This window comes from Propithecus coquereli, unplaced genomic scaffold (genome assembly GCF_000956105.1).
Source record: "Propithecus coquereli isolate 6110/MARCELLA unplaced genomic scaffold, Pcoq_1.0 Scaffold163, whole genome shotgun sequence".
NCBI classification, from domain to species: Eukaryota; Metazoa; Chordata; class Mammalia; order Primates; family Indriidae; genus Propithecus; species Propithecus coquereli.
Window position 1 is genome coordinate 3,868,784 of NW_012140858.1, and position 21,684 is coordinate 3,890,467.

General features: G+C 56.0%; 1 protein-coding gene across 1 annotated transcript in view; it reads left to right on the forward strand.

The window, feature by feature from the left end:
• Window positions 1-21,684, forward strand: part of COL27A1 (collagen, type XXVII, alpha 1) — a 146,383-nt gene that overhangs the window by 32,271 nt on the left and 92,428 nt on the right. Inside the window, exons 7-13 of the mRNA XM_012641139.1 lie at window positions 4,467-4,520; window positions 5,988-6,041; window positions 15,284-15,328; window positions 15,919-15,972; window positions 16,385-16,429; window positions 18,943-18,996; window positions 20,331-20,375. Coding sequence (XP_012496593.1) covers window positions 4,467-4,520; window positions 5,988-6,041; window positions 15,284-15,328; window positions 15,919-15,972; window positions 16,385-16,429; window positions 18,943-18,996; window positions 20,331-20,375 — 351 coding nt within the window. The remainder of the gene's footprint in view (window positions 1-4,466; window positions 4,521-5,987; window positions 6,042-15,283; window positions 15,329-15,918; window positions 15,973-16,384; window positions 16,430-18,942; window positions 18,997-20,330; window positions 20,376-21,684) is intronic.

Consider the following 21,684-nt stretch of genomic DNA (forward strand, 5'->3'; position numbering starts at 1 on the left):
TTAGGTGTTGATCAGTGAAACCAATTTGCTGGTGAGTACATGTGGTGCTTATTTTTCCATTCTAGGGATACTTTACTTAGTAGAATAGGTTCCAGCTCTATCCAAGATAATACAAGAGGTGCTATATCACCATTGTTTCTTATAGCTGAATATGTACTCTTCAAGTTTTTAAACCATCTGGAATTAATCTTAATGAGGGGAGTGGATATGAGGTTAAGCTTTAACATTTCCCCACAATAGTTAACTATATTTATTATACAATATTTCTTCCACTGATTATGATATGATAGACAAGGGGTTTCTATTACAGGCTGTTCTATTATGTTTCATTGTTTATTTTTATGCTAGTAAAATACTGTTTTATATGACATTTACTATCTTTATACTATTTGCCTCCCCTCCTCTCTTCTTTTAAAATATTTCTGACTATTCTGTCAGATGAACTTTATGCCTATCTTAACAATTTTCTTTTAAAAAACACCTCCTCTTGGAATTTTTACTGGCATTGTATGAAATGTATGTATTTGAGGAGAATTAACATCTTTAAAACATTAAGTTTTCCTTTCTGCAAACATGGCATGCCTTCTCATTCGGTCGAATTCTTATGATGTCTCTTAGTAAACTTTTAGTTTTTATTGTATAAGCCCTGCACATTTCTTACTAAGTTTGTACTTAGAAATTTTATGTTTTTGTTGTTGTTATGAATGGAATATTCTTCCCTATGATATTTTCTAGCTGGTTCTGAGCTATTAAAGAGAGCTTTTAATTTTAGTATTTTTCTACTTTTGTGTTTAATTTACAACCATCCCCCTTACTGAATTATCTTATTAGTTCAAACAGTATTTAGTTTCGTTCTCCTGGATTTTCAAGATAAGCATTCATATTGTGTGCAAAAAAAGAACATACTTTTGTCTCTTTTTCTCAAAGGTTAGTAGTTCTTATTTCTTTTTCTTATCTTATTGCATTGGCCAGAACTTCTAGACCCATGAAATAGTCGTGGTGATAGTGGGAGGCCCAGTGAATCTTCAGAGGAAGTTTTGGGGCTGAAGCCAGATCTGACCCAATCCAAGCCCTCCTGTCATCTCCTGAGACTCTGTTCACTCATTTGTGAACTAGTTTATGATGCCTTCTCTGGGCCAGCTCCTGTGCTGGGTACTTGAAGTCAGAGATGACATACATGGGGGGCTTCCAGCCCAGAATTTCCCAATCCTTTGTGATCAATTCCTCCTTTGTCTGAGTCCCTCTCTGGGCTTCAAGCACCCAAGCCTTCCACTCCCTCTACCTCCCAACCCTTTCCTACAAGAAAGGAGCATGACATAGTTCCCATTCCTGCTACGTTCTTCGCTCTTAAGGCTCCCATCTGTCCTCTAGTCCCACACGGCTCTGTTAACTAGTCCAGGCCAAGTCCACTGTTTCCCATGCAGAGAGGGGAAGTGGGTTGCCCGAGGTCATGCAGGCTTATTGGCCGGAGAGCTCGGTCTGGCAACCAGATTCTTGTCTTCATCAGGGTGCAAATGATTATTTAGCCTTTGTATATTCCTATATCTCATCTCTCACTGGGGCATTTGTAGGCTGGGAAGACACACAGGCTTCTGTATCCCAGAAGTCTTCCCTTCACCTGACCAGGTGCCTGCGCATCCCTTGAGCTGCATCTTCATCTGGCTCCTCCTCTCTTCCTCCAGCCTCGGCTCAGCTGTAGCTCCCTTCAGGGACTTACCCTCAGTCTTGGTGACGTTCTCCCAACTTCCTCCTGCCCTCTACTTTTCACAGGACTGCAGTGTTTCATCTCCAGCATATTAACATGTAAAGAGCTTGGGCTCCGGGACCAGACTGGCTGAATCCACATCCCACTTACTGATTGCAGACAAGTGACTGGTTCTTGCCGCGCCTTAGTTTGCTCTCCTATAAAAAGTGATAGTCGTTACCTTAGAGGTTTGGAGAATTAAAGAAGTTCATGTGTGTCCAGGGCTTAGGAGAGCACTCAGTCAGTGCTAGTGCCTGTTATCATGACCAGTCCCGCCACCTTCCCTCGAGAGTCCCCGTGTCTTTTTCCCACTGCGGCATTCCCTGTGTTCTGGTCATCTGGAGACTTGGCTTGTAGCAGATGTGTGATAATATCTGTACTTGTTAACATTGTCCTGGGACGGATTGCATCACTGTGCTGGCCGAGGATGCGGAGAGAAATCCGTAAAGAACTAAAATGCCCTGGGGCCCTGGGTACGGACCTCAGGCAAGGGAGCAAGGCTGTCATCTCTCTGGGTCTCGGTTTCCCCATTTCATGAAATGACAGAATGGGATACATAAAGGCCCACCCCGAAGAAGCTTGTTAAGCCCAACTCCTCTATCAGCCGCAGACCGAGGTGGGCAAGGGCGGGGCCAGGAGAAGCTGCTGTCCTTTTTTGGCCTTTGGAATCCTCGGTAGCCCTGGGCCTGGCCTCGCATCGCGGACATAAAAGGCATTGAGCAGGGCTTCTGAACAGCCGAGGGTGGGAGAGTGCCCGTGCGGAGAAGCCGCAGCGCCACGTAGATCCCAGAGGTGGGGTTCTGCGGAAGAAGTGACTTGGGGGGCCCGAGTTGAGTTTCTGGGGGCCTTTAGCCCGGGGCAGCTACGGGAAGGGAAGGGACTTGTGGGAGAAGCATCTGGGTTCCTCATTTGCAAATGGGGGCTTGGAAGTCAGACCTAACCTGGGGCCTTGGTCAGCCTCTGCCTCTTACCTGCTGGGTCAGCCCAGGTGTGACTTAGTGTCTCTGAACCTGTCTTTGTCCTTCCCTGGAACAAGCCGATGCTGTGAGGTCTAAAGAAGTTGGTGCATAGATTGGGCCTCCCATAGCATCTGCGCATAGTAGGTGAGCAGCGAAAGGCTCTTCCTTCCCTCTTGGAGGCTCTTTCCAGTTCAGAATGCAATGATTTCTGGCGGAGAGTGACCGAGTCAGGATTCGGAAGGTCTGCGTTCTGACGAAGAGAAGAACCAAGTGGGAATTAATTAAAGTCGGCCAAACCACCCCTCCCGTGTGTCACGGCCATTATCCCACTGGCTCCTTGCCTCGAAACCTGGGAAGCTGGGGTGTGTGTGTGCACGTGTGCCGCGTGGGCCCCGTCGTTAAGGTGAGGAATCTGAGGCTCAGAGAGGTGAAATGACTTGCCTGAAGTCCCACTGTGCGTCTGTGGTGGGTCCAGGACTTTGTGCCAGGACTTCTGACTCGGGGCCCAGCGGAGGCTGGGAGGGGAGGGGCCTCAGGGTGTTAGGGGTAGGCCCAGGGATTAGGAGCTCTTAGAAGGTGACAGCAGGGTGGACCGACTTTCCAAAGGACTGTTTCCTGAGTCGTTTAACCAGCTTGGCCAAGTGGGAGGAGCCGGGGCCCTGGGCTCTCTTCTCGGCCCTGTAAGACATGTGGCTGCTGAACTCCGTGGCACCTTTTCCTGAGTCCCACGCTCTTAAAAGTCAGGATCTATGCGATGGGGACCGACCCATATGCAAGGCACAAAGAGAGCTTGCCTCTGACTGGGGACCCGCTGCTTGTCAATTTCTCCCCAATTTACTGCCCGTTCTAACTCATCAGGTCCCAGGACATCCCAGAACACAGATCTGGGAGTCGCAAATTCAGGGTTCTTGTCTCAGCTCTGTCATCTTGGAGCCTCAGACGGTCCCTTTCTTTCTCCTAGCCTCAGTTTCCCCAGTATTATGAGGGTAGTAACGCCTCCCTTGCCTACTTCATCAGGGCATTGTGGGAATCTAATGAGGTGAGGGATATTGCAAACTGTGAAGGGCTGTACACAGAATGAAGTGCATTGAGCTGTTAGTACACAGACGTTAGTGCATTGAGTCTTCGGTCATTAGAGACCAGTGAGGTGCACATCAGCATTCTGGAAAACTGGAAAGTGTCGATGTGCCTCTTGGCCATGTCTCTCAGAAAGTCCTAAGAGCCCCAGGAGAACAAGTCAGGGGACGGTCCTAGCGACACACATAGGCAAGGACTGGCCACCTGTGCGGTGGGCCCAGAGTTCTGCAAGTCAGTTGGGGACGGCACATTCCAGCTGCATCTTGAAGAACGTCTGTGATTGGGCTAATGGTGAATGGAGAAGGGTTTTCTGGGTAGGGTGACTGCCCCACGCCAGAGGCTGGCAGCAGGACAGGCTGAGTGAGGAGTGGGCTGTGGTTGGGGGATAGAGCAGAGGGGCTTTTTCTGTGGCTTTGGCTGGGGAAGGAGAGTTTAGTCTGGATAGGATGGCTGGGGCTGGGTTACGGAAGACTTGGGACACCTTTGTCATCATGCAGGCAGCGGGAGCTATGGAAGGTGTTAGAGCAGTGGAGTAATGGAATTGGAGATGAGCCCTCTGGAGGCGTGTGAATGGGGAGATGGGTGGGGAAGCATTTAAGCAGGGGAACAGGCCTTTGAGAGGAGTTTGTTGGGAAATATCCTCTCTAGATGACTTGGTGGCCAAAGCGGAATTGTTTTTGTTTCAGGGACAGAAAGGGGACCCGGGGCTCTCACCAGGAAAGGCCTACGATGGGGCAAAGGTAGGTTTCCAGGGACCCCAGTGCCCAGGGAAGAGGGGCAGGGGACAGTAGTGAAACCAGCACACCCGCGGCAAGCTGTGCTGGCAGAGGCAGGGAGGTGGGAAAGTCGGGAAGGTCAGGACACGGTTTGGTTTTTTCCTTTGAAGTCCTTCAGCCTCTCCCAACACCAAACCTGAGGTTACCCGGCCACCTTCTTCCTGGTGTGCAAGCAACAAAACTGGCAAAAGATGTTGCCTGTGGACACACCCTTGGTGAATGTCCATTTGCCTATTGCCCCGCATGGCTTTCCGCAGGGCCTGCTAGGTGACCCTGGGCATCCAGAAGCTTCTTGGGTAGCACATGCCCTGGAAGCTTCCAACAGACATTCAAAGCGCCCCCTGAGGTTGTTAATTCTGGCAGACAGGTCTGTGGGTTTCTGGGAGATGGGCTAGAGATCAGGGCTCCCTCACTCTGAGGGGCTGTGAGACCAGAAGGTTCACCCAGAGAAGAGAAAACACTTTGGCCAATGGCCTTAATCCATCCCTGAGGCATCCATCCCATAAACTGAGCAAGGGACTTGGAAAGAGTGTGGAACGGGCGGAAAGAGGGGAACCCAGAACCCCAAGTGAAGTGGTCTAGTGTCTCAGACATACACACCCTGGGAGCTCGGGTCCGTCTGGCTTCCTCTGTACGTGGCCCAAGAGCCATCCTGATAGAGAACTGCTGCTTAACCCAGCCCCCTGTGCTTGGGCACCTAGAAGTGGCTGCTCCTTTTGATTGCCCCAAGGCGCGGGTGGCTCATTGCTTTACATCCTCCCTGCTAAGTGTTTTCATTCAGCAAACATTTCCTAGGTGACCCAGAGTCCCAAAACAGTGTCCACATGTACTCTCATCTGATCCTCATCTTAACCTTATCAGCCTGGGCAAATGGGCCCAGCTTACAGATCAGAAAACAGAGGCCCTAGGTGGGGTGGCTTGCTGGAGGTCATGCAGCAGAATGGCAGAATAGAATTTGCACCCAGGGGCCTGGGCTTCTCTCCTGCTCCTGCGTGGCCTCCTCGCAGGTCTTGGGGTAAAAATCCTAGAAACGCCCCTACTGGGCGACCACCCTGCCCAGCAAAGGGAAGGCATCTCAGGAACGCAGGGAGAGAGAGAGCTGATTGCTATGGGACAGACGAGGCCCACATGCCCTCAGGAGCGTGGTTTTCAAACATGGGTTTAGTATCGGAACCCATTCTCCACATGGTATCTTCTGCCGCAGCCCAAGATATGAACTAGGCGAAGTGGGGCTACTGAGTGCGGTGGGAGGGGCTGGCAATGCTGCCCCCCTTCTGCGCTCACCCCGCCGGGCAGCTCCAAGTCTCCTCTGGGGCCTCTCGTCCTCCACGAAGCCCATCTGGAAACAGCCGGCCATTGGAGGTCACATTCCAACTTAACGGTGTCTCTGCTCCTGTTCCCCCACCTCACCGCTGTGTCTGTGTCTTGCAGGGTGACATGGGCTTGCCTGGCCTCTCCGGGAACGCAGGACCTCCGGGACGGAAGGTACACTTTGGTTTCGATGCTTTGCCTTGTCCAGTGGGCTTCCTGGCACGCGAGGAGAGCTGCAGCCCCCCCCCCCCCGCCTCTCCTCAGCCCCAGCCCGGCTCTCGGATGCAGGGCATGGGTGGGGGGTGAGACAGGTTTTGGGGGTTGTGCTTGCTGGGGGCAGGGGCACCCTGGCTTGGAATAGGCCCCTCCCACCACGGTTAGTGAGGCACGACCGGAAGTGGCCCCGCGTTGGCCCCGGCTCCACCACCCGCTGGGTGCATGGCCTCTGTCCTGTGCGTCCCATCTCAGTCTCAGCCTCCTCCTCCGTAGGATGGTGACAGTGACCTCTGCTCCGCCCCCCAACCCCAGCCTGGGGCTGTCTGACCCTGGAGCGAAGCCTACAGCAGTGCCGTTGCGGGGATGAGCTCAGGAGGAGGGGGACCTGGGTCCTACTCCTGCCATTTCCTGGTTGGGTGACCTTGGGCAAATCAGTGATGCCCTGAGTCTAATATCTGCCCGCACCGATGTGCTGCAGGTGACGGGGATGCTCTGTGAAGGCAGTGAGGACATTCTGGCTGTTGTTATGTCACCCCCATCCCATGTCCTCTTCATCCATGTGGGGGCAGGTGTTACTTCTCCAAACGCCTGTGGAGGGACAGGCGGCCATGTCCTAGGTGGGGGGTCTCCAGCTTACAGTGCCCCCTAGGTTCTCTCCGACCTCTCCAGTCAGGGTCTCTGGTCCTTCAGCACTCTATTGTGGTTGTGCCCCCTCCAGGAAGCCCTCCTGGAGCTCCCAGCTTCAGGCCATGAGCCTCCACTCTGCTCAAGGACTCTTAGCCCATCTCAACTTAGCTATTTTCGGCCCCGAGCATGCCTCGGTAACCAGGATGCGCAAATGCGGCTTGTTGCTCTCCTACTGAGCCTAGCGTGGGGCCTGCGCATAGCAGGTGCTCAGGAAGCAGGGGAGGGCAATGCAGGCCAAGAGTCAGTTGCCTTTTGCAGGAAAATCCGCCACTGCTGATGGGTTGTCCAGTAGATACATCGGCCTAGCGCCATGGCTCAAGCTTCCTCCGCCCTGGCTCCCAGCTGTGGCCACAGCTGCCCCCTCTCTGGGCCATCTGGTTCTCATCTGGACAGCTGTGGTGTCTTCTGGCTCCATCCTGTCCTCGGGAGCCCCATGACACAGAAGGACTTGGAGGACCACGTCCCCCATCCCCTTGTCCACTCCCCATGGCCAGAGCAGACCACGCCTCCACTCTAAGAGGCCCGCCCCAGACAGTGGCTGCCTGCGAGCTGGGAAACCTGGCCTTTTCTGGCTCAGTGAACACGGGGGGACTCCCTCTCCCCATGCACTTCCCCTCTGGGCTCTAGCACTTTCTGATGGATGAGGTGTGAGTGGAACAGGCTCCTTCCATTCCTGGCTCATAAAGCAGCCGGTGGTGGTCTCGCTCTGCGTGGGGGTGGCAGTCTAGCAGAAGTGGCAGGAGATGGGGAAACCCTGCCTGGGGTTCCAGGGCTCCTCGCACTCAGAAGCTAAGAGCCCCCAACTAAGAGGATCCGGCTACCTGAGCTGGGGGACGCGGCTTTTCCAACTTAAGGAAGAGCCTCTGTGCCATTGGAGAACTATCTGGCAAAGCCATTTGCTCTCAGTTCCCGTCTGGCCCTGGCCCAGGCACACGTGGAGGATTTTGCTCTGTGGCTTGCCGGCGTCACCCACTCACGGAGGGTGCTAGGCAGAGTGTCGGGGAGCTCAGGGCCCAGGACAGGGGCCCCGTGTGGTGGAGTTGGGGGGTCAAAGAAGAGGACCAATGGGGCGGGCTCTGTCACTGGAATCACCACCGTAAGCTGTTTCTCCTCCCACACGCATCTTTGGTGACAAGAGTAGCCATTTTGCCCCGATCCTTGAGCATGGCTTTTCTGCATGATCTCTTGTGGGGGGCCCTGGGAGAGAAGGGACGTGGGTGGCTGAGAGGTGAGGTCAGCTTCCTCTTCGCTCGCCGGCAAGCTGAATGCTTGTGTCACTCTGAGATGAAACCGATAATCCCATTCATTCATTTATGCAACAAGAATTATTGAATGCCTGGTGTGCGCCAGGCACTGAGCTGAGCAAATAGACAAAAATCCCTGCCCCACAGAGCTTGCATCCTTGGGAGCGGGGAGACAGACAGTAAAAGAGAAAACAGTAAAAATAGGAGGTGTGTTATAAGATGGGAGGGGCTGTGGAGACAAATAGGCAGGAGAAAGAGTTTGGGTTGGGAGGGCTCTGATATTAAATAGTGACAGATCAGAGGTGGCAGAAAGGGTTACTGTCCCTCCTCGCATTGTTTCCTCACAGTAACCTCCAAGAGTCAGGCAGTATTATGCCCACTTTACAGCTGAGAAAACTGAGGTCCAAATAGGTCTCATTCATTCACTCCCTCATTCATTCATTCTTCTAGCCATTCAGCAAATATGACCTACGTACCAGGCCCTGTGCTGACACTGGTGTTCAATGGCAAGTGAGACCACCGAGGGCTTCTTGGAGGGTGCAGTCTGTAGCAGTGGCTCCCAGCCCCGCTGTGCACTAGATCCAGCTGGGAGCTTGCACCCCCTTGGGGGATCTGGTTCCCCTGGTCTGAGAGTGGGACCCAGGCATCGGTGGCTCTAAAGCCCCCCAGTGACTCCCTTGGTAGCCAAGACTGAGAGCCACGGGTTTAATGGAAGTACCTTCCATGAGTCACTCGGCCACAGGGTGGGGATTTGCACCCGGCTCTTCTGACCCTGAAGCCCTTTCCCTCACCACAAGGCTGGTTAAAACAGCTTCTCAAACAAGATAGGGGGTCCATCAAGTGGAGAAGAGGCTGCCTGCCTGAGGAGGTTTGTGTCTGTGCCACCCGCCTGGGATGCGCGCTGAAGGACTTTGCTGGGCCGACTCCGGGCTGCGAGGAAGGCACACAGAGCAGGGCAGCCAGGTGGAATCCTGGCTCCGTCTCTCTGCTGCCCAGGAGCTTGGGCACATGGCCCCGTAGTGCTGAGCCTCTGCTCCCTCCTGGGGCGGTGGGAGGGCTGAGCGAGATGTTCTGTCCCGAGCACCCAGCACAGGGCTGGCACGTGGGAGGCACTTCACACGTGTCAGTTGAATGAATGAATGAACGATCGTGATGCTTATGGAGGAGAAGCAGCTGAAGAAGGTCCTGCCCCTCTGGCAGAGTCAGCCATCTTGCTAGTTACCAATGAACCACCCTCCACTGCTGAGAAGGCTGCCAGGACCCCATTGGCACCCACCGTGATCTCTAGTCTAGCCCTCCTGCCTTCTTCCCTGTAGACCAGTGGTTCTCAACCCAGGGTGGTTTTGCCCCTCAGGGAGCAGTTAGCAATGTCTGCAGATGTTTTTGCTCATTACAGCTGGGAGTTGGCAGCTACTAGCTTCTAATGAGTAGAAGCCAGAGATACTGCTAAACACCCTACAATGCACAGGGACACCCCCCACCCGTACCCACACACCACAAAGACGGATCCAGCCCACCATGCGAAGGCTGAGAAACTCTGCTGCGTAGAAACCCTTGCTCCATCCAGTCCCGAGTGCCCTGGGCCCTCCTGCTCCCTGTGTCTGCTCCTGCCGGGCCCTCCCCTGGCACGCTCTCTCCCCCACCCTCGTCTTCACAGATCCGGCCCTGGGATCTGTTCCCAAATGCTATCTTCTCCAAGAGCGTCTCTCCACCACCTCCAGGCAGAAATCACGCCTCACAGCCAGACGTGGTGGCATGTGCCGGTGGTCCCGGCTACTTGGGAGGATTGCTTAAGCCCAGGAGTTCAAGGCCAGCCTGGGCAACATAGCCAGACCCATCTCTCTCTCTAAAAAAAAGGGGCGGGGGGAGTCACGCCTCCCTTCTCTGACCATCCAGCCCACCTTCTCAGCTGCTTTGGGACCCTGCGCTCTCTGGCTGGTGGGCAAAGCCACTTGTGGCCTCGGCACATTGCTCAGACTGGAGCAAGTACACAGAGGCCCCAACCCGTTCATCTGTGTCTCCCACGTGAGCTTAGCACAGCACTGGACACGTCCACCTGCTCCGTCCTGCACCTCCTTTTCTCCCCACCTCTGGTGAGCATCACTCGTTGATCTTTCTTGCTGAGCCCCAATACAGCCACTGAATCTTTCTTAGCACCCTCCCCCCGGTAGATGAGACTCATGGAACGAAATTGGTACTCAAGTTGAAACCGACTTGCTCTTCCCAGCCTGACGTCCCCCTGGCTCCCTCCGGCTACCCCCGCCCTGCCCCCGCCCCCTGCCTGTGCCGCCTGAGTTGGCCGCTGTCTGTGGGAAGCTGTAATGAAATGGGAGGGCACAGGGGGGTCATCTGGGGGCGTGTGATTGAGGCTGCCTGAGACAATCTCCTGCTTTTTGCAGAACTGCCAGTTCTGCCCGAGTAGGGCAGCCCCAGTTCCATAGAGCCCCTCTTGAGAATCTTCTCCAGACTCTCCTGCTGTGGCGCTGCCCTGGGCTTCTGCTGCCCCGCGCCTACTGGCCTCTTTCCTGTCCCACCCCGTCTTCTCTCCAAGCCCACCCCTCCCTCCAGCCTCGGTTTACAATGCTGCTGCCTCCGGAGGGTGCGTCTGCCCTCTCCTGACACTCTCTTCTTCTCCTTCCTTCCACTTAATATGTGTTTAATGCCCACGCATCCCCTTCTAGAAGGTAAGGGTGCGTTTGTTTGGTTCATCAGCGTATCCCTAGCGCCCAGGGTCTTGGTCATTGCTGGGGCTCCGCACATCCTTGTTGAACGAATGAATAACTGGGTGCGTGAACGAGCCATACAGAAAGGACACCCTCCTGCCCCGCCTGCCTCAGGTGTCCACTGAGCAAAGCAGAGCGTGGTGCTGCACGCCTGGCTGTGCCGTGATGGACCATGCGACTTTCAGAATTCCACAGTTTCTCAGACAACAGGACATTTCGCGAGGCCAGCTGGGGAAACCGAGGCCCAGAGAGGTGCCTTATCTAGTTTCATGTAATAAGTCCCTCTGTCTGTTGCATGTGTTTCTTCCTCTTTGATTCTTGCTGCCCTGCTGACTCCCCAGTGTGGGGTGTGCACGGCCAAGGTAGTAGGTAAGTTCAGTGGGAAGCGTCGTAGAGAACAAGCGAGTTTGGTCAGTTCCATGTTGCTACAAGGGAAGCTGAGGCCTTGCACAGGCCGTGCTAGAGCCTGGGTGGACAGCTCAAGTCTGAGCACACACTGGTCCCCAGGACCCCCAGGCTAGGACAGGACCCCTCCCCTCCCTGCCCAAAGCCCAAATAGCATCCCGGCCAGACGGGGAGACGGTCTGTAGCAACAGTGAGGTGATGTCTGGTTTCTCCTTGTGCATTGTAAGCAATGATTAATCTGGCTCCCAAACCAAAATATAGACCGAGTGCTATTATAAACACAGGTCCTGTGGAGACCCGCCTGTGGGGCAGCCAGAGGCCCCTTGCAGACACCCTGGTCCCTGGAGCTCCCCGAAGCATTCCCTCTGCCCCAGGACCAGTCGGGCACCGATCACAAACTGGGAAAGCACTGCCCGTGGGTCCACCTTGCGGTCAGTGCCCGCCCCATAATTGCTGGGGCCCTGGAGAAGATAATGGCTTGGATTCCTCCAGGTCCTGGGGCCCTGTCATTTGGAGCTATTTGCTGGCCCCAGTTTGGTAAACACCATTAAGGTGCTTCCAGGGAGCATGGGCGTCTCCTCCTGCCCCTCCCCCGTTTAGCTTTGCTCGCTCTCTGCTGCTCCTGGCCATCCAGGGGAAGCTGGGGTGTTCAGGGCCCTTCTGCATCCACTGATCAGGAGAGACCTGGGAACTGTGGTCTTGTGGACAAAGCACAGCCCAGTGGGTCTAGAATCCCAGGGAAAAGTCTGTGCTTGGCAATCACTTGCCAAGTAACGGTGGACAAGTCCCTTTGCCTCTCTGAGCCTTAGTCTCTCAGTCTGTCCAGTGAGAAAGGAGGTTGTCAGACTGACGGCTTAGGTCCCTTCCAACTCAGACACTCCAGGGATCCATGACTGACCTGTGCCCTGATAGTGCCACAGTGATCTGAGAGCTTCCATCCCGGGGAGGTGTGTCTGTAAGGGGATCTTTCCTTGGGGGGACTTGTGGCTCTTCTAGGCAGGCCTCGGACCTCGAGAGTATGTCTCATCCTATGATGTGGTGGTTAAGGACATAAGGATGGGAGTCCCAGGCCTGGTGCAGCTGCTGAAAAGCTGTGTGGCCTCGAGAAAGTCTCTTTACCTCTCTGAGTCTCAGTTTTCTCAACTGGCAAATATGCATGGCAATTCCTGCCTCCTAGGGGTGACTGTGAGGAGTTGATGAGCTGATGTATGAAGGCTTTAGTGCTTTAGGCACAGGGCCGGCTGCTGTACGTGCCCCTGATGATCATTCACTTCCTTTTGGCTATACCCTGAGCAAAGGGTTTACTTGAAATCTCCTCCTGGGATTTCACTGGAGACACTTCTCTGCTTCCTTTGTAAGGGGGCTGAAGAGTTGGTTTTCAGCAGGGTTCTTGGTGGCTGCAGAGGAAGCCACGGGAGCTGGTTATGGCCAAGGGCCTCCTGGACCCCCTTTTGTGATTCTCCTGGGGCCCTTGCCCTGTTATCCCATTAGCTCTTTGTAGTAACCCCTTGGGGCTGGCACAGGATGGTGGAGTGAGGTTCAGAGAGGATAATTGCCCGTGCTGAGTCACACAGCCAAAATGCAGGGCTCACTTCAGCTCTCCCCTGGGAAAAGGCTTCGCTTGTTCCTCCTCTGCAAACTCCAAGTGGAAAAATGATGATCATGGCTATTAGTCACCTCATATCTCCTGTGGTGGTGTCTCCTGCTGCCTCTCTGATCACCCCTGCCTGCCCCGAACTTGTTCTATTCCCATCACATAGGCCTTCTGGTGCTTCCTCAAACCCACTCAAGAGCATTGCTACCTCAGGGCCTTTGCACCTGCTGCCCCCTGCTTGGAATGCCTTTCCTTCCCTGACCCCCCACCCAGGACTACCACCCCCAACACTGCCATGCTCTGTCCCCTTGCTTTGCTTACTTTTCTTCATAGTGCCGGCCGCTACCAGATTTTCTCTCTCTCTCTCTCTTTATTTTTTCTTGCGGTAAAAAACACATAACATAAAATTTACCATCTTAACCATTTCTAAATGTACAGTTCAGTAGCATTAAGTATGTTCACGTTGTTGTGCAGCCAATCCCCAGAACTCCTTATCTTGTAAAACCGAAACTCTGTGCTCATTAAACAACTCCCCAGGCCCCTCTCCCCACTCCCCAGACATTATTTTTGTTGATTTAGTTTTTATAGTTCCTTAATGAGAACGTAAGCTCCATTAAGGCAAAGGATGTGTCTGTCTCATTCTTCCTATGCCTAGAACGGTGCTGACGTGTGCAAGCTCTGTAATTGTTTATGGGACGAATGAATGAAAAATGAAGATCACGGTGATAACAGCAGCTGGTCATTATGGGGCCCTTGAATTCAGTGCCAAATACGGTGCTAGGTGCTTTGCACACTTTATATCATGCAATCCCTGCTCCAACTCTATACCCCCATTTCATAATGGAGGTAAAGGAGGCTCAGAGAGGTGAAGTCATTGGCTCTGGGTCACACAGCAGCGTTAGAAACCAGATCAGTCTGAAAGAAGAGATCGTAATCACGCTGCGTGCTAGCTGCGGGCTGCAGCCTGCGCCCACTGGGGAGAAGAGCACAGGCCCCAGGTAGAAGAATCTCACCAGCCATGTTGCATCAGTCTCCATAGGCCCCTGGATCTGAGATGCTATCGTGTCGTGGAGGGGTCTTGAGGCGTGAGTAGGTGCAGAAGGAATGCTCATAAACTCCCAAGACCTCCTGGATCAAAGTGGCTCTGCTGTTTACAATTAAGAGTCCCCGCTTCTTGGGAGTTTTCGGGGGGTGCTGCGTGTGTGTGTTTGTGTATGTGCATGCATCTGTACACGCCTGGGGATGTTTGCAAGGCTCTCAGTGTGGCCTCGGGTGTCAGAAAGATCTGGTAGTGCGTGGGTGCCTCCTGCTCCTTCGCAATGGGACTCGGGGCAGGTGGCTTTAGTTCTCCAAGACTCAGTTTTCTCCTCTGTAAAACAGAGATGGTAATCACCCCTCCACCTCACCTGTTGGCTGTTGTAAGGGCTAGATGAAGTCATCTTCTACCTGTGTAGTCCCGGGTCAACAGCAGCGCATAGAGAGGGTCTATGGGCATGTGCACACACGTGCGTGTATGTGTGTGTGTGTATTCTAGAGTCTTGTAGTGTATCTCGAGTCTTGTGTGTATTTTAGACTCTAGGGGAGTCTTAGAATTCCAGGGTTCTAAAATAGCAGAGCTGAAGGGTTCTAACTCCCCCATCTGAGGTCCAGAGAAGGGCAGTAACCCACCCAAAGTTGCACAGCAGGTCAGTGACACAGGGTATACTGGGAATGAATGTGTAGTCACCCTGTCTGAATGGGAGCCCCTTGTTTGGTCTTATTTTCTCAACAGCCCCAAGCTGATGGAAGCTTGAAGTCAGGGGTTTCCCTCAGAGACCTCCTAACCCATGAAATGGCTCAGGTGGTCGTCCCCGGGGCCTCCTGGAAGCGCACACTCAGCTTGATCCTCTTGACCTAGAGCCCTGGCCCAGACCTGCTTTAGACCATGGTAGAGGGGCCATGGGGACAGAGGGTCAAGGGTGGTTACTGGGGTGTTGCCAGAGTCCTTCTTGATCTGTATTTGGGTGGCCTCTTCCTCCCTGGAAGAGGAGCTGGGACTGGTGGGAGGAAGGGAGGCAGCTGCTTGGGTTGCTAGATGTGGCCACGTGTGCTGGAGCAGGTCCTGACAGGGGCGGGAGTCCCGGCGTCTCATGGTGATGAAGTGCATCCTAGACCTCGGTCCTGCTCGGTCCACGCCACGCATTGGCAAATCCTCCCACCCCTGAGAGACGGTCTCGCCCTCTCTCTGCATTCAGAAAAGGAATGATTGGGAGACAGTGTCACTTGGTCACAGTTGCTGTGTCCCAGCTCAGCTTATAAACTCTGCCAAAGGAGTGAAAGACTCCCCCGATATCTTCTGGCCTAAGAAGTCCTGAAGCAGAAATGAAGTCGTAGGAAGCTGCTGAGCCTCGCGTGGCGTCCGCATCCATTTGGGGGAGTTCACTGAGCACACCCTCCATCCCTGACGGGCAGCATGCAATGCTGAACAGGGCCTGCAGGGAAGCTGGGCCCCGGCGACCCACGGCCCGAGTGTGTCTTCCCTGCCTGATGTGTTTCTTCCCCCCACAGGGACACAAGGGCTACCCTGGACCGGCAGGGCACCCCGGAGAACAGGTGAGGCCTCGGCCCCTGAGGTGCTCCCTCCTTCCAGCCCCCGCCTGCCTCTGCCTCCTCCCTGGACCCTGCTCTGTGAGCGAGCCCAGAGCCAGGCCGTCCTGCCTCCCATCCTGCTGGGCCCCCGGCCCAGCCCAGGCCACCTCGCCTCTCCCCCAGCCACATTTGCCTGAGAGAGCCAGAGTCCACGCCGGCCCGTGCTGGCACGAGCCACTCAGCTCCGTTCAGAGCCATCAATAGCTGGCCTGTTCCGGGCGCTGTTAGGGGATATTATACGCGCCTCCACGGGGTTTGCAGGAATTTTGGCCACCTCGGCCCAAGTCAAACAGCAGCCCTGCCAGCAAGGGAGAGCCAGCCAGGCCTCCGCAGTGATTTCTTATTCCTGGGCTGCAAGCAGAGGGGTTTTTGTCCCTCCGAGCTGGTCTGACTGGTTCCACAGAGAGGTGGGCTTGGGGGCGTCCCCTTCCTCCTGTTTCATCTCACATTCCTGCCCCGTCTTTGTTCATTGTCAGCCGCAGTCCCCCACCGCCCCAGACGCAGAGCTGGGCAGGGTCCCTCCTTTCCTTATGTTCCTCTCTGTTCCTTTGCAGGGGCAGCCGGGACCTGAGGGCAGCCCAGGGGCCAAAGGTTACCCTGGCAGGCAGGTGCAGTATATGGCTTCTGGAAGCTCTGTGGCCATGGTGGTGTGGAGATGGCCATGCGTGCCCCCAGGCAGAGGGAGGCGGTGGGCTGGGGGCCAAGGAAACGCACCTGCCGGGTGGACCCTAAAGAAAGGGCGATGGAGGGGCTGGGCCAAGGAAGCCTCTCTTTGCTGGCGGCAGGACAGGGCTGCTCAGTAAGGGGGGGTCCTGTTTCTGGGGGCTCCTCTAGAGTCTTCCCCCAAGCCTCCTCCCTGGGACCCTGGTGCTGGGGGCCTCAGGGTGGAGACTGCGGGTCCAGCCCCACCCCCATCCGACAAAGGGAGCAGCGGAGGCCCAAAGAGACAGGACCCGCCCGGGCTTGGCAGCAGGTAGAGCGTTTCCACATGTCCTTGCTCTTCTGTCTTTTGTGTTTCAGGGGTTACCTGGACCCGTAGGAGACCCCGGCCCCAAAGGCAGCCGGGTAAGTGGTCCTTGGCCAGAGCCACAGAGGTGAGGCCGGGGTGGTCATATCCTGTCCCTCCAGTGGGCTTGATGAGGTGTCAGGGCTGTCAGACCTCCGCCTGGGGCCTGTCAGTGGGGCTGGGGCTGAGGCCCTCCCACTTGAGCACTCCCTGGAGACCAGAGGGGCAGCAGGGGTGCCGGGGATGGGGGACCGCTGAGCCAGGTGAGCCGGCTTGGTCCCTGTGGTCGGGCAGTCTGGGCAGGAAGTCTCTGCTGGGGTTCCGCCACGGCCCAGCTGCAGACAAGTAGGCACTTGCTTGCTGTGTCCCCCGACTCCTCCCCAGCCACTAGGGACCAATTGCCTGTCACTGGAATCTTCAGAGGCCTCTTCCTGCTCCCAGCTGAGGGCTGGAGGGGGCCGCCCTTCTTGGAGGGCAGTGGTGCCTGGTGGGTGCATGTTGCCGGGGCCTGGAGGCTGGGGGAGCGTCCTGATCTCCGCTTCCCTCAGGGCCCCCATGGAGCAAACCCTGAGTGGCTGTCAGCCTCAGTTTGCCTGTCTTTACAATGGGCGATGCCCATCCCTGCCTCTAGCCTGGTTATGGGGGCGCCGGGGATTTGACAGCAAGTGCCGCTGAGGAGGGGACCCCCAGGTAGGGGCTCCCATGTGGGTCGCGGGGAAGTGGAGGAGGTGCTGGGTGAACTGAATGGGGTAAACGGAGTTGGGAGGACTAGGAGCTGATCTGCTGGAATCCTCTCTTCTGCCTGCAAAGAAACTGGGTTCGTGGCAGGGACCGGACGGCCCCAGCCCACGCTGCAGGCTTGAAGCCACATGGGGAGAGGACTGGTCCGGCCCCAGCACTCCTGTCTCCTTTGGGTCACAGGGCCCTGGGCAGCGTGGGTGAGCCAGGGGCTGCTCCAGCAGCCCTTCCAGCCCTGCCACGCCAGCCTCGTATTTCTGAAGCGAGCAGGGCGCAGGCTGCGGAGTCAGGATGGCTGGATTTGAGACCTTCTCTGCCATTAACCAGCTGCGGGACCTTGGGCAAGTCACGGGGGCTCTCTCAGCCCATGTTCTCACCTGTGAATCTGGGATATAAGCCCTCCTTAGAAGGGTCAGTAAATGTCCCTCTCTAACAGCATGAATATTGAGCAGGCTGGATGCCGAGCAGGTGGCCGAGGGGCCTCTTGGCCTTCCAGTGGGAGGGATGATTGTAAGCCCCAGGGTTGCTTGTCTGTGGGAGGCGGCATATAGCAGAGTGGTTAGGAGCCCGGCCGGGAACCAGAGGATTTGCATTCGAATTCCAGCTGTGGGACCCTGGGCAAGTCACTTCTCCCCTCTGGGCCTAAATGTCCTCACCTGTACAAGGGGCTGACTAATAACACCTACTTCCTCATGGCGTGGTGAGGACGAAGCAAATGCTTTCGTGCCTACAAAGCACTGAGAGCCGGACCTGGCACGTAGTTTGTGCTCAGTAACCATTGGCTTTAGTCACAGTTACTGCTAAGTTGTTCCGTGAACATCCAGAGTGCAGGTAGTGGCAGAAGCCCTGGGCTAGGTCCCTGCCCTTGAGAAGCGTCCAGGCTAGCGAGGACGTGAAGCACCGACGCAGATAAGGAAGACGTGAGGGAGAAAGTGGGGAGGGTGGTAGGTGCCACCCACTAGGTGTACACATGCTCGGGGCTGGAGCGGGCAGGCTGCTCTGGCCTGGCGTCAGGGCCACTTGCCGAGGAGAGCACCTCAGAGCTGGCCTTTCAAGGATTTGGCCCTGCGGTCACAAGGGGCGGGAAGAGCATGCCTGGTGGAGGGGACAGTGGTAGAGGCTGGGAGGCCGGAACTCAGAGGCACTTGAGGGAGAGCCCAGGCTTTGGAGAGCTGGACCGAGGTGCCCCTCGAGCTGGTTAGGAGCTCACTCAGGGAACCCCCAGCTCCACCACTGACTAGTTATGTCGCTGTAACTCCAGAGCGCCGGTTTCGTTGCGTGTCCAGTGAGGGGGTGACAGCCAATCTGTGGGTCTTTGTGAGGACTTACTGCAGCAGCACACGTGTGCCTGGCACAGCGTCAGCACGCGGGGCTGGCATCTGCTGTCCGTGCCAGCACTCGCGTGGATGTGAGCCCCACGTCCGGGACTTTCGAGGCCCGGAAGGCGCTGTTGCAGGGGCCATGGCCGCCCGTGAGCATCCCTGGGGGTGGGCAGGACTCGGTGCCCCTCTGGCATCTAACCCGGCCGAGAGCTTCCTTCCACAGGTCCTGGAGCCCCGGCACGGGGCGGGCCTCCCACCGGCGAGAGCCCGCGCCCTTCCCTGGCGTGAGGGTATGTGCCTTTGGACTACATCGTGGACGCCAGCACCATGCAGTCCATGGGCATATACACTTGCCTCAAGGCCTATGTCGTCGAGGAGCCACTGGAGCCACCACTGCCACCAGCGAGGAAGAGGAGCCGGGGCGTGGGATGGCACAGTGGGCGGGCTGGGACCGGTTGGGCCGGCCACACCACCCCACTCGACCTCTCTGACCCCCTTCTGCTCTTTCCCAGGGCTACATTGGACTCCCAGGGCTGTTCGGCCTGCCAGGGTCTGATGGCGAGCGAGTAAGTTGCTGCTTTGCTTCCTCACCCTCCACCCACCCCTGCCCGAGCAACGCGGGACCTACCAGGCGCCAGCCTGGGGAAGTCATGGAATCCCTCCTGGAGGAGGTGCCCTTGAGTTGAGTAGGAGTCTACTGAGGGGAAAAGTCGAGGCAGATGCGTTCCAGGCATAGGGACCAGCATGTGCAAAGTCAGGAACGTGTGATGACTTGACAAGTTTAACAATCATCAAAGTCAAGAGTGTTGGGAGTTGAGGCTGGGGGAGCCTCAGGGTGAAGTCATGCTCAGGGTGCTCAGGGACCAAGGTCAGGCAAGGGACTTTATTCTGAGGGCAGGGGGAGCCTCTTGAGGGCTTTCAGCAAACAAGAAACAGGCTCACTTCATAGTCTAGCTCAGGGGTCTGCAAACTTTGGCCCATGGACCAAGTCTAGCCAGTTGTCTGTTTTTTATATGAAGTTTTGTGGAACACGGCCATGCTCGTTCGGTTACGTATTATCTGTGGCTGCCTTCTCACTACAAGGCCAGCGTTGCATAGTTGTGACAGAGACCTTATGGCTTGCAGAGCCAAAAATATTTACTGTCTGCCCCTCTATGGAACCCATTTGCTAACCCATGTTCTAGACCGATCGGTCCATTTTCTTGGGTAAAATGCGGCTGGGTTGGAGACAGGAGGAGCAGGTGGCCGCTGTGCCAGCAGTCCAGGGACAAGGTGGTGTGCTGTGCCTAAGTGGGGCCAGTAGAGCCAGGGGAAAGGGGAGCTGGGTGCCCTGTCTCTGGCTGGGCCCTGAGGTCCCTCAAGAGATGGGGACACTCAAGGGGAACAGCTCTCTGGAGAAGCTTGTGAGTCTGGTTTGGAGAGACAGTGGGTGCTGAGGTTTCCCAAGGCTCCCTGTCCTTCCAGACCAAGCATCTACAGCAGGGGAGCCCAGGGGATGGGGCAGGAGCTTCTAACAGCACCTGGCCCAGCCTTGACGTCCACTAGAAGCCCCTGGGCTGGCAGCCTTGGGACCTTCTTCCCCGCCCCTCCCAGCCCCTCCCAGCCTGAGCCCACATCTGGGAGCTCAGGTGCAACCTTATCAATGAGCCGAGTATGGAGACTCTTAGGAAAACAGGAGACTGAGTAAGCGCCTGCTGAATACAGGAGCACTGGGTGCTTTCTTTAGGCATGTCCCAAGCCTGCCATGCATCTGATGGGCAACTGGTGCCACTGTGCACGTAGCATAGATTCCAGGCCCCTGCGACTTCCTGCTGTGGGCAGCTCTGGGGCTGGTTTGGGGCAAGCCTGGCTGTCCCTGCTGGTCTTCCGCCCTGACCTGTTCCCTCTCTCTCCCCTGCAGGGCCTGCCTGGTGTTCCTGGCAAGAGGGGCAAGATGGGTATGCCGGTAAAGATTTTCCGTGTCTATTATGCAGACTCTAGGGGGACACCCCCTCCCATGGCCATGCCGCCCTGGCCAGCTGCCGCCTGGCATCTTCCGCTTCTCCCTGCTTGGCCATGGCTCTGCTTTGAGTGTGGGGGCCAGCACATGGGGCTGGCTGGGCCGCGAGTCCTGCTGCTGGGTCGCTGAGTGGCTGCGGCCAGGCTGGGGCTGGGGCTTCCTTGGGCTGCAAGCCCCTCTGGGATGGCTCTTCTCTCCCTGGGGGACACCACGGTGCTCAGTGCAGTTCTGTGTCTGAGGCTTCTGTCTAGGGTATTTGTGTCCGTGGGCCTGCTTGGACTGGGGGACGTCAGCCTGGCCAGGTGACCCCACTCTCATCTCCCATGCAAGCTCAGTCTCCATGTTGTCTGGGTGTCACCCAGCTCTGTCCAGTTTCACTCGTGCACACACAGGGCCAGAGGACAGTAGGGCGTGTGGGCAGACCCACAGCAGGCATGACCCCAAAAGGGGCTCAGCGGTGACCCCCAACCAACCAGCTTTGTCTGTGATTCCCCATCATGGTAGGACATTGTTTGTCCCATTGTTTGTACATCTGTGGGACATGAAGAAAAAGCCAAGGCACAGAAAGATTAAGTCACTTTCCCAGAGGTTTCACGATGAGTAAACAAGGGAGCCAGGACTCTAACTCAGTGGGGTTGTCCCCAGGGTCTCTGATTTCATGGGGGCTTGGGGCAGCCTCTCAGGGGCCCTAGTTGGTGATAGTATTTACAATACTACCTATTTTTACAAAATAGATTCCCTAGAAACTGCCTGGAACGAAGGTCATTCCTCCCAATTATCTCATTATTCAGAAGGGGAAACTGAGGCTCAGGGAGGCAGCATGATATGTCCAGCATCCCTCTGCCACGCCGAGGCAGACCCAGGACTATAACTTAGGCATCTTTCTTTCAGGCCCATGCCCTTGGGTGGCTTAACACTTGCTTCCTGCGGGTGGACCCCCAGACCTGGAGCCACGTCCAGCCCCGAATCCGGGTCTGCCCTTGCTTGTGGCCGGTGGAGAAGGGTCTGTGGGCAGGTTGGAGCCGGAGAGGCTGCTGGCGTGGGAGCCAGGGGCGCTCGGGGGCGCTCAGAGGGGGTTGTCTTTGGTTCTGTAGCTGAGGGACATGTTACCTGTTGCAGCATATTGAGCGGGGCCCCGTGGGGGCCAAGGAGGGGATACAAAGAAATGCAAAGCCCAGGTCCTGCCCACAAAGAGCTGACAGGGGGGGGTCCCCATCTTCAGACATAGGCCTCTCTGTGGCCCAGCAGCCACTCT